General features: G+C 43.0%; 1 protein-coding gene across 2 annotated transcripts in view; it reads right to left on the reverse strand.

The window, feature by feature from the left end:
- Positions 1–5229: 5229 nt before the first annotated feature.
- The window catches only part of gli1 (GLI family zinc finger 1), a 76334-nt gene continuing 65529 nt past the window's right edge, over positions 5230–16034 (reverse strand). For both annotated transcript variants that reach the window (XM_050038357.1, XM_050038358.1), the window contains exons 5-13: positions 15805–16003; positions 15246–15414; positions 14974–15081; positions 11837–11977; positions 11564–11713; positions 11268–11432; positions 10738–10980; positions 10320–10623; positions 5230–10073 (exon numbers count right to left, since the gene is read on the reverse strand). In XM_050038357.1, coding sequence (XP_049894314.1) covers positions 7510–10073; positions 10320–10623; positions 10738–10980; positions 11268–11432; positions 11564–11713; positions 11837–11977; positions 14974–15081; positions 15246–15414; positions 15805–16003 — 4043 coding nt within the window. In that variant the 3' untranslated portion in view covers positions 5230–7509. The remainder of the gene's footprint in view (positions 10074–10319; positions 10624–10737; positions 10981–11267; positions 11433–11563; positions 11714–11836; positions 11978–14973; positions 15082–15245; positions 15415–15804; positions 16004–16034) is intronic.

Raw genomic sequence — 16034 nt, forward strand, 5'->3', positions numbered from 1 at the left:
ATGAATGGTGATGAGGCATCGCCTTCGGTCACAGCGGGAGACTCAGACCTTGATGGGACTCCAAGCAGAGGCGACGAGCCGTGAGGAGGAGTGATGTCAGCAGCAGAGGTTGGCCCTGAGGTCAGTCTTGGCATCGTGAGCTGAGCACCTTCCTAATTTGCAAAGGAGTCAGCATTAGTGAGACCTGTTCTTTTAGCCTACAAGTTATAACACCCGTTATACTTTGACAAAACATTGTCCCGAATCCGCCACATTGCACCTCCTCTTCAGAGAGGGAATCCCGACAGCGGCGATGTATCAGCATGTTCTCATTTTCTCCATCTAAACGTGGGGTTACACTTCTTTTCCTTCGTGCATCACATAAAGAATACGTTATAATTTACGAATACAGCTTGCGCATTGCTTCTGCGTATTAAGTCTAAAGTTTATTGCTAAGTTATTTAGAGGAAATTGGGCTTGAGGACTTAATCGATGAATTGCGATTCATGCTTGCTGTTTTTCCATCTTTACTTTTCCTCATTACATGTGCAATTTTGAAGCAATCAGATCAGAAAAGCGTCTTGAGGATCTGCATCTGGATCTGGAACGCAAACTCCTCAGAGAGAGAGCTTAGTGGGCACAGCGTCTTAACCCAAATCCATGGGCTCCTCTACGAGGTGCAAATTGGGCTGTTAACTCCATTTTGCTACATTTTCAGCACGAGGAGATTACTCTAACTGCAGGTTAATGACAACAGGTATGTGCGCACCCCCTCTCTCCAACCTCCCCACCGTGTTTTATGGCTCGACTGTTATGCACCTCGCACCTGCGCTCAAGTACCCTGGAGTGGACCCCGTCCTGCGCCCCATTCACCCCTGGATGGCTGTAGGAAGTGGTGCATTGACAGTCCTTTGTGTTGCAACCTGGACCGTAATCTGTTTTGCAACTGAAAAAAACATCCGAAATAAAACTCTAACGCGGCGTTCAGGACCCCCACCTTGGCTTTCTAGTGCCCCCCACCTCTTAGTAACTCTGCGAGATAATGCAAGCGAGCCGGGTAGCTTTTCACGGCGCATAATGTGGCCTGCTATAGAGTCTGTGCGAAGTAAACAAACTGGGAAGTAAAGGACAGATTACCCACACAGACTTTTTTTTTAAGATAGATGATTGTAACACTAAATCCCCCACAACAAATTAATTATAATCATACATGAATTTAGGAGTTAACCACACTATAAAACATATTGGATTAGTATACAAAGTCACTACAAATTAATTGTTTTAGTCCATGTAGATATATTATGAAACAAGAGACAACTTAATGCACAAAAAAACATCACACACATCTAGGTAATACAACCATAAGACTTCACATTGTAGCATATATTTATTTTATAACGCCACAACATAATTCTGACTCCTTCCCTTTCTGTATACCCAACAATAACTTCAACCCCAAGCACCTCAACACTGCTACTTATTCAACACTGCATGAGCCCAAGGTCACATTTTCAGTGACACCTTTTTCGCTACATCATCAGCTCATGGTGGAAAAACAAAAATACATCCCCCCTTTCTTTCCTTCGCCCATCGTGGCTACTGCTGGGGGTTTGTCTCTTAATGGATTCTGGAAGAGAAAGCATCCTGAAGGTGGGGAGGGAGTGGAGGGCCGAAGAAAGAGAGGGACAGAGGGGTCATCACGGCTCTTTGTGGTGGGATGGATAGAGGAGAGGGAGGAGAGGAGGTGGATGAGGAGGGGGCAATAAACTTTGCTACAGATGAGGGTCACAGAGGTGCAGAGGTGCTTCAGAGGTCCTGGGAGCTGCTTTTTTAATAAGTTATGGTTATATGTGTCCACGCAGTATTTCAGTGCTTTGGGTTAAGTGTTTTTATAATTCAAAAAGTCCAATGAGTTTGATCAAATTATACATTTCTTACATCTGATTTGTTTAAATGTATAGTATATAATTGTACAAGCTACCTGAAGTTTAGAGCTTTAGGTTTTATTATGTATCCAACTTTAATAAAAATGCCATACTGCTTTCGACGGGTTTAACCAATCAAAGATAAATCAACCATTCACAGAATAGCCCTCTTAATTTACATACTTCTTTTAGATGCACTTAATTACGCACCGTTTGAAGGGTTTATTCAGTTGATTACTGATGGACTATGACTAAGATTGGTATGTTTATGCACAGTCTTATTTTGGTTTAATAGTTGTGCGGTGTAAAATGAGGACCCAGCAATGCTGCGGCGGCATAGGTTTAGCTTTCTACTGTCTTGTTAAAACAACAACACACACACACACACACACACACATACACACACAAGGAGGACTATGGAGGAAGCAGTCCCACTGGGGTTTTGTCCCCGACTGTGGTCTATGGTTCAAAGCTTCTTGCATGGGGAGGAGAGCCCTTAAACAGCATATTAAGCAGGAGTTAATTATATGCCAACCTAAGTGACAAAGGAAAAGAAAAGCCTCCCTCTGAATGGCAAGACAAGAAAAGAGAAAAGTCATTATGCTGCCCACTTCTTTGCATTTGAAAAAACTCTTATTTTGGCATTTCCATTTGTAACTCTACAGAAAAGAGCAGATCACATTGTAGAGAGGCGAAAACACTGTCTTTGCATCAGCGCCGTCGAACTTTTTACATTAAAGCCTAGGCTATAGCTCAAACCTGTTCAAGAATATAGTATGAAAATACAAAGGCGTGCTCACTTTCTAATTTTGTGGTGAGAAAGAAGCTACGGTCATTTTGCATAACAATCACTTTGGCCTGAGGCAAGAGACAAGACAATGTTTCCAGGAAATGTATCAGTGAAGGTCACAAAGCTTTAGATCTGAATTTATGTGGCTGTGTCAAATAGGTAAAGTTAAACATTACACAAATACAGCAGGCCTATTTAATATTTACATCAATCATGTGTCCAAAGCTGGTTTCTTTCAGTCAGTGCACCTCACTGCAATGATGACAGTCTGAATGTAGTTTTCAAGAGTGAACACCACTTCTAATGTGTTGTAGCCTACATATTTCTGATCTAGGATATGATCTGGTACATTTTCTGGGTGACTTTTATCAAGGTGTATGGGTTATAGTAGCTGTTTCTTGCACTGATATTTTCACAAATGTATTCAACATGTTGCAATAGACTTGTGAGCTGTAAAATGTTATTCTTCTCCCTATTATCTCCTATCAGCTGTCCTCCATGTCAACACCCCATTTGACCCTGTTGTGGGGGATTGAGCTATTGTTTCAAATAACAAATCTGGATAGCTTATGCCAGATTGCAGATCAGTAGTCCGTCAGGAGAACTTCCCCTCGCCTTGGAGCATATGAGTCAACTTCAGCATCACTGCCAGGCTGTAGTGGCTGCCGTGAGTCTACTGTGCCATGCCACAACACCACAATGCCAATATAGTCTAAGCACACTGAGGCCCCTGAACCGAAATGAGCCAGTACTGTAAAAAGTAATGGTGGTGATACCGTTTTAAAAATATCACATTAAAAAAGTTACTGTTTTAGTTCACCAGAGAACAGCGGATTACATGGCAGCGTTAGCACAGGACAAGGTGTTATATAAAGTGACGAAAGTAACGGGACAAGATGGAGAAGTCCGTTATTTTCTTAGGCTATGAGGATATTCTGATATTGTACTTTGATACTGGAGCGTATTGCCACTTACCACAGGCGTGTTAAAATCGTCAGGACATTTTCAAAGTTTTCTTGTAGTCAGTTTAACCCATTATTCTGTTCGCTAAAAGTGAGAGTTAGCTAGTTTAGCTAGCATTAACTGCTAGCAGATACACTGTTGCTATGGTTACCGTTCTTGCGCACCTATTTAGAGAAGGCGATGCGATTTGACCGGGACTATGTTTGTTACATGATTTTAAACTGCTCGACAAGACATTTGACATGTATATGTTTAGTAGCAATGGAGTTATTTCCCAAATTGAATTACAAGTATCTATGATAAGATTATTACGTTTACTTTGCTGTGATGTAGCTAAGTAAGTAGTTCTGTGTCTGGTGGAGGGATACTTCATTGGGTCCCAAGCTAAATCTGAGAGGTCGCAGGGTTATGTAAGAGATGTGAGAGAGACAAAAAATACACAAAATTAGATTTCTGTTTCTTTATGTCTTTTCTCTAATTATGCTTCAGTCTGAGGGGGAAAAATCACTATTTGGTTACACTGCTCATAACTCACTTCCACACTACCATATCCTGTGATGTGAGGTCACAAATAGACATGAACTCATTTTATGGAGTCACAAGCAAAAAAAAAGACTGGGAAACCCCTGGTGTATACTATCATATAAAACAGTGTTATGGGTATGAACTTTTTTTTTACTCCCATTTCTTTCCCACCGTCTCCTCTTATTTGATGTCATGTTGATAATATTTTACGAGCAAGTTTGTGTAGTTTTTCTTTCTGAAAGCATTCGGCGGCCCACAGTGCCAGTCCCCACTGACCACAGAGAGCCCGTCCAGGCACTGATGTCACCAAGAGCAGCCATTTTTAATGCTCATCCACTTACTTTCTTTTGCAGCCTAGCAGATCCCTGCAGCTCATAATAGGCTGTCGTGACAGGCAGGTTTTAAATCATACTCATAACAAGGGTTTTTCCAATTAGGATAAAGACAAAAGGAAAGATGATTTAGGATGAATGTCCTCTGCTTTGTCATTTGGTTAGGCTTTCAGTAATCTGGGGGTAAAATGTTGGATCTCCATTATGCAGAATATAGTTTAACTGCTTACAGGGATGTTTTGTGACGCATCTATAATATGATGTATTTAAAGCATGACCTCTTAAAACTTACCACGGTTTATGTGCCTATAGTAACTGTAGCATTAGTGGTTTCTTGCACTAATATTTTCACAGAATATAGTTTAACTGCCTGCTATAGACAATGTGTGCAGCATTCAAGTTATGCTATGGGGGCTTCTTTTGTGGTGAATGAAAGAGAAATTCTGTTGGCTATTTTTCCTTGTTTTCAGGCTGTGCTGCACTCTATTGGAGGAAAGACGTCATTGCATTAATCCATCAGGCACAGTGACATGTCATCCAGCAGAGCAGGCGTTATACCCATGTCTGTACTTAAAACCTCCATGATGTGTACAGTGTATAGATATGGCTCTTCACAGTATTTCAGTAGTATCAGTGTGTGCTGTAATAAAACACACAGCCACATCACTTTACAACAACGGACATGAAAAGAAGAAGTTTTGACAAACCCTCTGCATCCATCCCACTGAACATCTTTATTCATAAACTGGTAAAATATAGCACATTTGTATAAAAATGTAGAAAATTGTACACAAAATATAACACTTGGCTTTTGTCTATTGTAGTTAATGCTACTATTATAGCTTTCTGTTGCTAAAGGTGATAGTCTTTTGCCAGCAAAAAAAAGTCAGAATAAAGGATGACAGTTATAAAAAAAAAATGCACACATAGAAGGCAACATCCATAAAGTTCATTAATATAAAAAGATAATTTTATACAAAACATCTCATACATTCTAAAGAACAGCACTATCAGTCAATGTTCATGCCCCTATTGCTAGTGTTAGTGTCGTGTTAAAATAGACTATTTGTGCATCTTGTTCTCAGTCATTTTAAGGTGTCTTTGGTAGGTTGTACACTTTTTCCAAAATGGAGAAATGTTTTTTCCCGCTAATGCTTAGTAAACTTTGAAGTGAGGCGACTATTTTACTCTGACAAGTCTCGTGAAATGCTGAAGCAATACTTTAATGTGGCCTTATTGAGCCTAGCTGTGCTCAGATGTGTTCTTGAATGACTATTAAAAAAATACTGTGATATTTCTTTATCGCTATCAAAATGAGGTTCACGTGAACAGTCACAAGAGACAGAGACCTTTCCACACAGTGCTGTAGTCAGTGCAAAGCCACAGTGTAAAATTAGTTCTCCTATCAAGAGCTGCAGCCTTCTTCTGTATGATACAGCTCAATAGTTGCAAAAAACAAGTACCTCTGTGTACCCATGATAATATGTGTTTCATTAAAGTGGTAGCGACTGATAAAATCCCGCTTCTTGGCTTCCTATCCTTATTTAGTAATGCAGAATTTCCAAATAACTCCTCTTTGGGATTAGAGCCAAAGTGCAGCAGCACTATATTATGAATGTACCTCAAACATAGGCAACTATTACTGATCTGCTAAAACATACACACCAGCTGACTCGGGTTTCATTCAAAATAGCCGTCATCCTCAGCTGAGTCATGTACGAGTCACAGGTCAGGTTAATGTTTGAATATATCAGACATACTGTAATGTAGAGGGGACTGTTGCACATGTACAATATTTGAGCTTTACTTATTATCCCCTATGTATGTACCTTAGAAAGAGCAAATAACTTTCTGTTTTGCAATTATAAACACCATGGGGAAAAAAATAAGTACACAGCTGCTTTAGGAACACTTACAGTAAACATGTGGAGTGCAAACTCTCTGTCTGGAAAGGCAGTTACAACATACATGTAATCTGAACACCAAAGATTCAAACACCAACGAGTCCTGAGTGTCTATGTGTAGGCTGTGAGTGTTTGTGACTGCATTTGTGCATGTGTGGGAATACTGATATGCCACTATAGAGTGTGTTGTTCCTGACGAGGAAGAAATCCCTAGCAATACAGATTAATATTTAGTAGCACCGAGAAATCATTTCTCAATCACTAAAAAGCATAACTTTAGTCTTCACTCAGCTTCTCAAACAACCACCTTAGAAAGTCCCGTCTCAACATTGGCCTTCAGGATCCAAGCAGTCTATCACAAGACGGAGGATGATTTACCCACCGTCTCATTGTCATATACACAACATATATAAATGTATATAAAACGTATTTACATGCATCCTTCTCTGCTCCACTGTTGCCACAGCCCCATGTGACCGGAATGCCTGTTTCGGATAAAGTTCAGTATCAATTTCATATCAGGCATATCGCTCTGTGTCTTACAGTAAGGCACAGAAAAATACCAAGTACCAAGGCAGCAAAGGAACAATACAGCGAGGGAGGTTGATCAGGCACCTTTGGCTTTAAGGTTTGGGGTGGAGATTCTTAACACTTTTGAAACCTGTGATAGGATCACAGCTTAGTCTCAGCTTCCAACCAAAACATACTTTAACCTGTCATTATTACTGTTACATGTGTATCCAGTAGCAACAGACCCTACAGAAGTTCAAGATCCTGGCTCGAATAAAGGTTCACGTGTTGGGTTTGTGTGTAAAGGCTTATGGGGATGTATAAAAAAGCCCAGACTCCTGATCCATAGCATGAAATGATCCCCTCAAAAGTTTGTCTACCTTACCGTAACTTAACTTCCTTGCAATGTACCATGTAAAATCAATATGAGCAACAGCATTTAAGTGTTTTAAATCCCAGCCTGGTTACCCTTTGGACGTTAGGCTGCATACATTTCTATGTGGGATCTCAATTAAAACATTAAGAACTGGTCAAGGCCTCAACTTGATTGGTCTGGAAAAAAGATAACCCAAAGTCTCCTTCTAAGACAGTGTGTTCAGGTATTTATTCTCCCCAGCCAGCGAGGTAAGCATGGACGTCATGTCGCCTACAGCCATGTTAGACAGGCCAGAGCCTGCAGCTAGGCTGACAGAAGTCTGGGGTGTGGTGAGGCGGGATGAGGCCTGTGAGGAAGACCCTGGCTGAGCCTGAAGGGGATTGTTGATTGGGCTGAATGAGGAAGACTCAGCATCATCGATGATGGAGGTGAAATCTATACGCGCATTATCAAGGTCCAGGTTTTCTAAGGCATTGGAGATGGGGCCAGATTCAGGATAGGGAGCCATAGGGGCAGGCTTTGTGCCACCTGTTGGGTCCAGGTTGGGTTCCATACTGTGCTGCTGGTTGAGACAAGGTCCATTCTGGGGGTCCATGTGTTTGTTCATATCCATGTTTATCTGACCTGAATAGTACATGTTGTTGTTGTTGGAAGGAGAGAACATTTCATTTTGCTGGTGCTGTGGATGCTGAACTGGAGGAAGTCGAACCGCTCGCCTGGGGCTGGAAGTTGAGTGGACGGGGCTGAGGTGGGGTGGGCTGCCCAGGTAGCTTCCTCCTGCCTGTGACAGGCTGTTCTGGCGGCTGAGAACTTTCGGTCCCGGTGGGGGCCTGGGGACCACCATCTCCTGGCCATAACAGCCTTGGAGACCTGTCAGCTGTTGGTCTTTAGGTGTCACGGAGCTGGGCCCTCGGCTGTGGGATGGAGGGCTCATAACCAGGTTCTGGTTGGGGTAGGACGGATAGGGCTGGTTGGAGTAAAGATTCTGGTTTTGGTGCTGTGGACTGTGCTGCATCATCGCTGTCTGGGCACTCATATCAATGTTATCAGATAGAGGAGGAGGCTTTATTCCACTCTGCTGCTGCTGTTCTTGTTGCTGCTCCCACATGAGTGCTTGCTGTGACTGTACATAGTTCCTCACCATCATCTCCTTCACCTGCATCATGGGGGTTTCTGACCTCTGCCCATCAGAGAGTGCAGTACCAGCACAGCCCAAGCTCAAGCCCCCTCCACTGGGGAACGAGTTCTGGTTCTGCCCTTGAAAATCACAGCTGGGATTGTTAGAGTTTCTCATCAGGACCTGGCCTGTCTGTTGTGGGTAACCCTGAGTCTGCTGGACGAGCATACGCTGCTGTTGGAGCTTAGCACTTTGACAGGCATTCCCACCTCCCATCCCAGGGTGGAACTGCTGTTCAGGCTTAATATTGAGTTTGTGGGTTCCATCAGGACTGTTGTAGAGGCCTGTCTGATTGCTGAAGTGAGCTTGTGTCTGCTGAGGCTGCAGGCTAGGGTCTGAATACTGCATTCCTCGCTGGTTCTGGAGAGCATGGTTGGAAGTTTGGATTTGGCTGTGGGAATCACTCCAGGCGCCTCCAGCATCACCTCTCTGGCCTATGCTGGGGTAATGGGGGCCTGAGGGACTTAGCTGGCAGGTGCTCATACTGTATTCAGCCTGTTGGAGTAGTGTATTAGACATACCCTCTGAGTGAATAGGCCTTGCTTGGCCCATTGGATTTCCACCAGCCCTGGAGGTGACTTCCCCTCCTTGGTTCTGGTAGTGTCCTTGCATGTAACCCTGGTCTGGGCAGCTCAGAGAGTCATGGCTTGGAGACAGTTGGTTTCCAAGAGAACCTCCAGCTACTCCAAGAGTTTGATGCTGTTGCTGGTATCCAATGAAGTTTCTCTCTCCTGGGGGCATCATCATGGAACGATCCCTAGCATCCACAGGAGCAAGGTGGGGCTCTATACCCATAGCCTCCATCATTACATTCTCCGTAATGCTAGGTGGCCGAGGGGAGTACAGGTGGCGGGAAAGACTGGTGTCAGAGCCACGGTGCTGCAGCGCATTCCTTCGGCCCATCATGGCTACATTATTAAGGCTGTTGAAGCGCTTGGGGAGAGCTTGTGGGTCAGCTACTGATCGAACCGGGTCACTGGCTCGCCTACTGTTGTTACCTGGAGCCTGGTGAGGGTAGATAACACCAGTGCCATACTCTGTGTTGGCACTGTGCCTACGTGGACCACCTTGTTGAAGGAAGGGAGGCAGAGGCTGCCCCTGGTACTCACTCAAAACACCTCCTCTTCTGCCTGGGGTGCCTGGCTGCTCCATATTGGGTAAAGGAGTAGGTGGCGGTCCACCAGTTGCTGCAGCATATTTAGCCTTCAGGCTGTATTGCTGGGCAGGTGTTAAATTAGGAAGACCTGGCAATCCTCCTCCTCCAGGACATGGAGCTCCTCTGCGATTGGTCTCAGGAGATAAGGGGTCTCCTCCACTCTGCTCTGGGCCAATGAGGTGACATCCACCGCCACCTGTTCCTCCCATTTGTGAGACCTCACTGGAGCGACGGCTGGACAGATAAGGAGATACCATGGAGGACCGACGGCTGACAGTATATGCAGAGCTTAGGCTGCTGGTGCCGCTTCCTCTTCTGTCATTAGAGGAGCAGCCAATCGAGTTGCCACCTCCTAACTCGTGATTGGACAGCTCCATGACTCGTCGATTTGAGAGGAGTGGAGAAGGTGCACACATTCCCATGCTCTCCCCTGGACCTGTAAATGAACATACAGATGGAGGAAACAGCTTAGAAAAAGTTCCTCAATACAAACCAAGAATGTAAATTGAGATGTCCCACTGAAACGATCCCTGAATCCTTTTTCAGTCATAGGCCAGTCATGTTGTAAAAATTCAACTTTCAGGCCACCAAAAATCTATTTTGAGCAAAAACTTAGACTTCACTGATTAACACTAAGAATATGTCCACAACAGAGATCTGTATATTTAATTAGAGAACATACCAGGAAGTGCAGGTAGCTTGTTACTGGCACAGCGACCAGGAGGGGTCGGCCTGCGGATTTGCTTCAGCTTGTCAATCTTCAGGTTCTCCAGCCTCTTCAGAGCCTGTGCTGACATTCCCATTGTTCCCACACTCCCTGGCTCCCCTCCTCCACCTGCAACTCCATCCTCCAGTGCTGTGAGATCCTCCAGGCTGCCAGCTGCATTTAGGTTCATCTCCACTCCACTGTCATTGTTGTTGGCGCTCCCCAGTGGAGAACGTTCACTACTGCAGGAGGACTGACCACCCGGGCTCGGCTGGGATTTCTGAAAGACGTAATATAATGTATTGCCATGACAACCCTTTTCTAATGGCAGGAAAATATGGATGGATGTGCTGCTTTTAATACTGGACCAACTTAAATAAAATGCATCACTCACCAGTGCAGTCTCAGGAGCCAATAGTTTGCAGTCCTCCCTGCGTGTCTCTTCTTTCTCCAGCAGCAGTTCAGAGCTCTGGCCTCCCGGGGTCATAGCTGTACCAGGGGGTCGAGGTCCTGTGTCTCCGCGATGCTTCTTGGTGATGTGGGCTTCAGGGCCATGCACCGTCTTTACATGTTTACGCAAAGAGCTTGGATCTGTGTACCGCTTAGTGCAGCCGGGAATCTTACATACATAAGGTTTCTGTAAAAGAGCAAAGCATCTGTCAGTCTGGAGAATTGTGTTTGTGTGAACACAGTCTAGCATACCAACATTTACTTTTCTTGTAATGAAAATGTCTCTCAAATGTAGCAGTTTACTATATTTGGCCCAATACAAACTAATGTCAGTGTATTTTTCCTGAATTGACATTATCAGCATTCAAAATATTTAGTAAAGCTCTCTACAGTATTACTTTTAATAGTGTATAAAGCAAGTGGTCAATGTATTGTTCTAACTAGATTACTTTTGAGTGGTGCAAACTACACTACCTCATTAGAGTGAGTTCTGTTCTGGTGCTTGGCCCGGTCTGAAGCATTGGAGAATGCCTTGTTGCAGCCTTCATGTTCACACACATAAGGTTTCTCTCCAGTGTGAGAGCGCAGGTGGGTCTTCAAATTCTCCAGGCGAGAGTAGGCCTTATTACAGCCTTCAAACTAAAACAGAAATATATAGGACAGTTTTATAACAACAGCCAGGGTGTGAGAAAAAGAGCAACATCCCATAGCTAAACAGAGACAGAAACAGAGACAGAGAGTACACAGACAGAGACTTAAGATACACTCACAGTGCACTTATGTGGCTTCTCTCCTGTGTGTCTGCGCATATGAACCACCAGCATGTACTGGGCTTTGAAAGGCCGCTGTTCTCGAGAGCACTCCTGCCAGTGACACACAAACTCCTTCTTCTCTCCATGGATGTGCTCATTGTTGATGTGCTATTGGGTAGACAGATAAGCAGAGGGACACATTAATAATCAAAGTGATATGGCATAGATATGATTTTCCCAGCCTTTTTGTCTCTCCATCCTGCAATATCTATGGGTTGCTGTGTCTCTCACATGAACGAGCTGGTCTTGTGTGTCAAACTCCTTGTTACAGCTCTCCCAGTGGCAGTTGGTTTCATAGATGGCCTCTGGTTCAGGCTTCCCGTCCTCCTTGTCCAAGTCATCTCTGCCATCCAGTAGACCCAGAAGAGGGTCCTAATGAAACACATAGGTACAGATCAGAAGGTCATGGCTCACATTGAGGGAAAAAGTGTACAAATAGAGGCAAGGGGTTATTTGGGGCAAGTGGGGTAAAGTCCCACCTGCTGAAAACTATATAAAAAAGCGTGTTTTTAGTGGTACTAAAGAATTTAGAAATGTATATAATTCTGGATCAACTAATTAGTGCTTGCAACTAATATTTTGAATTTCCTTCCTTTACACAGATCTGAAGAAATTAAAAACAATAGTCACACGGTTTGGTTGAAAAGTGTCTTAGTCTATGGGCACAAGGGACTACTGTTTTTTTTTTTTCTTTATGTTTAATTATATTTTAGGACAAAAAACAGTACCATGTGCCCAAAGACTAAATAAAGTATGAGAAAGAGCACAATCAAGTGGGCCATTTGGTATCTTTGAAGTCACTGGGGATGCAGTAGCTTAAACCTTAGGGACCTGGGTTGGGAACCAGAGGGTTGGTGGCTCAAGTCCCCATCAGGACCAAATATGGAGCATGGACTCATAGCTGGAGAGGTGCCATTTTGCCTCCTAGGCACTACCGAGGTGCCCTTGAGCAAGGCACCATACCTCCAACTGCTCACTACAACATCCTACATTTAATAGTACATGTATAGGTCCTGTTTGTGCATGTGTGTGTATTTCAGGTCTGTGTGTATATGACAACAGAATGAAAACATTGAATTTTCCTTGAGTATATCCTATGTTAAATATCAAAGATACGCACAAAAATGCAGTGTATTTTCTTTTTTATTACAGAAGTTATTTAATTTACACAATGTTTATATTCTCCTTCATTTTTAAAAATCCTGACTTTGACTATTGATAAAAGTGTTAGTTTTCATGTGGTCTACACATTTCAAAGTTGTAGCCTACTGTTAGATACTTGCCCAAAGTATGTCTATACCCACCAGATTTCAAGATTTTAAACCACATTGAACAAATGTTGTCATACAGCCCTGGGCACAAGTGGTTGATGCATGGCATAAAAAAATCCGCAGTTGCTGGCTGCAGTTATTTATTATTATTCTACTAGATTATTTAAGTGGCTGGATACAGTAGTTTCCACGTGATGTTTTAATTGCGCATGACTCCATAGGAAGCGGGAAAACAGCAATGCGCATGCCCAAAACCTTGGCGGATGACACAAATTCGATTCCAGGTGAGTCTGATTATTGTTGACGTCATATGCTCGTAGTTAGCAACAGTTACAGAAAAGAGAGTGCATTTATCGTGAACGTGTGGTTTATCTTCTACAGCACAATGTTGAAAGTCTGCCTTTTGAAGAAAAACTAAACACCTCGGTGTCCCCCAGCCGCGGGATATTGTTATAAACCAAAATGGTAAAAAAATATTCAGATTTAAAAGTGTTTCTCCGGGAGATAAACGGCTAACTGCTAACTGCTAGCTTGTCAGGGAAGACTGTTGTTATAGCTCCCCGTCTGTTTCACTCACAGGGGGATGGTATCCGGAGAACAACAGACTTTCAGGATGTCAAGCATCTTTATGAAAACATGAAAGCAGCAGGAAAACGCAGTAATACAAATGGGGAATTGAGGTGTGCAACCGGAGGTCAAGAAAAAAAGGTAAGTACTCAGTCTGTTATCAGCTGTATCAACTGTATTATAATATGTATTACGTCAAATTGTGTACTTTTCCGGTTTCACATCTGTGCAAAGTAGTTGTTACTCCATCTATCTATCTATCTATCTATCTATCTATCTATCTATCTGTATGTGTTGGGTAGTTGTGAAGTACATCTAATTACATTTTTCAGTGGCATGCTGGTAGTTCAACTATACTCATAGTTGCATAGCTATTCAAGTAATTAAATGACCATTTTGCCATTTTGTGTAATTAACTACTGAAACTACAATTTTGGACCCTGAAAGGAATTTTTAAATTACTATTTCTCTATTGCTTCTTTACTGTAATTACTTCATTATCGTTTGAACCCAGAATTAGTCATGAGGTATGTATTACTGCTATAACAAATGCTCAGAGAAGTTGTTGCATTGTAGAAGTTACCTGGCTAATTGAGTCATCCTGCTTGGTGCAGTATCCCCACCTGGAGCCAGATGCATTAAACTCTGTGTAGATTCACGACTAAAACTGTGTATGCATAGAGGAGGTAATATGCATACGTATTATTTTCGTCAGATTTATAGAGCCTCATTCTGTTTTATAAATCTCAATCATTGTGGCGCTGTGTGGAAAAAGGCATACCCAGGTTTTTTGTGCGTACACACTGGTTGTGCATCTGGCCGCTGGACTCGTAAGTTTCTGAGGGCAGGTGCCAGACTGATGGACATTGTATACAAAACCAAAGCTGACATTCCTTTTACTTTCCCATGAATAGTGGTATATTATCTTCCGCTCTCTCTTTTTTTGGTTTATGTTTGACCTGTGAACAAGTGAACACTTTTTGCAATGAACTCAACGGAGCAGCATTTTTTGCTGGCATGTGACTTTTTTATATTATATTTTGATCACACATACATTGTCAATCTGATTATTTTTTACAAAGTAGTTTGAACTACTTATTCTAAGTAGCTTTAGTTAACCAAACTAGATTTCTCTCTAGGATATGTTTGCTGTAGGTCATCTTCTTCCAGTGTGATGTGTAATTGGTAGCTTGCAAAGCAATGTTTTCAAAGTGTCTTCCATAGGACTGAGGATCAGAGATCAGCCAGTCATGTTCTGCTGACATAGAGGTTCTTTGCCAACTATAGCTGCTTAGAAAAAGGCAGTGAAAGCAGCCAAAAAATATTCTTTGCATGCCGTGACTGTAATATTTTTGGCAAGAAAATGGTCAATAAGACAACATCTGCACATATGGGCTCACATCAGTCAACATTTACCATGCCTAACTGACACATATATCTCTACATGCCTACCTGACAAATCTAATGCCAAAACTAAAATAATAATGTATGAAGGTAAAGCTACTTGTGAGAATAACACCGTGTCTGTACCTGAGTGCCTGTGGAAGATGGACTGGCCACATCGCCCTCTGACCTCTCCTCCAAGCTCTTCACATTTATGCCATCCATTACACCTCCCAGCCCCGGCTCAGTCTTCAGCTACAAAACAAAACACAAATCGTGTCACCTCTGCGGTCCCTGCCTGTCAAAGTCATTCACATCCATACAATTAACACAGATTTTAATCCCAGGAAATATCAAAGTGTGCACTGATATTGAAATGATCTGACTGCTTTGTAACGTGATTGATAGAGCCATCTTACGTGTCCATGCTTGGGTGGAGCGTGGAGCCGAGGATTGTGGGGGGGTAAGCGGGAAGCTTGGCAGGGGCCTGGTGTGTGCCCACCCATAGGCGTCCCCCCGCCTCCTCCATACATGGAACTCTGTTGCCTGGATTGGCAGTTTATATTGCTGGAATAGCCGAGGGATGGACTGTGGAGTAACAGAAAAAGCAACAATATGACAACTCTATAAAAGCTGATGGAACTGGTCAAATCAAAATTTATACAACCACTGGCCAGTGGTTTAGGGATGTGATTACTTCATGCTCACACTAGATGGTGTTTGAAAGTAGAGGATAAATGTTGGATGATTAATACTGGTTTGCTAATGTGGCCAAAGGAGGGCTGAGGAACTAAAAGCAAACTTCATGCCTCAAAGTAAAACACTGCATATTGTGATTTTAAATTCAGGGAATGTGCAGCATGTACTTTGAATCCAGTACCTTGAATATTAGACCCTATGGTCTGAGGTAGTGTATATGGATATTGCTGCATCATAAAAGCATTTTTGTGCTTATTATAGAACAGGGAAATATCTGACCTCATGGCGCTCACAGAAAGATGGCCATAAGAGCTGGCCCCATTAGGGTTACAGCGAGAGTTGACAAAGGCCACCAGGGAGTTGGGTGATGTCCTGATCACTGTCTGCAGGTCTACACTGGCATCAGACAGAGGAGAGATGGACAGAGCTCTCTTTTTACTCAGCTTCAGCATTGAACGAGGTGTGGAGAACCTCGAGCCTGAAAGAGGGACAGAGGACAAGAAGAGCAG

The sequence above is a fragment of the Epinephelus moara genome, chromosome 24 (assembly GCF_006386435.1).
Source record: "Epinephelus moara isolate mb chromosome 24, YSFRI_EMoa_1.0, whole genome shotgun sequence".
Lineage (NCBI taxonomy): Eukaryota > Metazoa > Chordata > Actinopteri > Perciformes > Serranidae > Epinephelus > Epinephelus moara.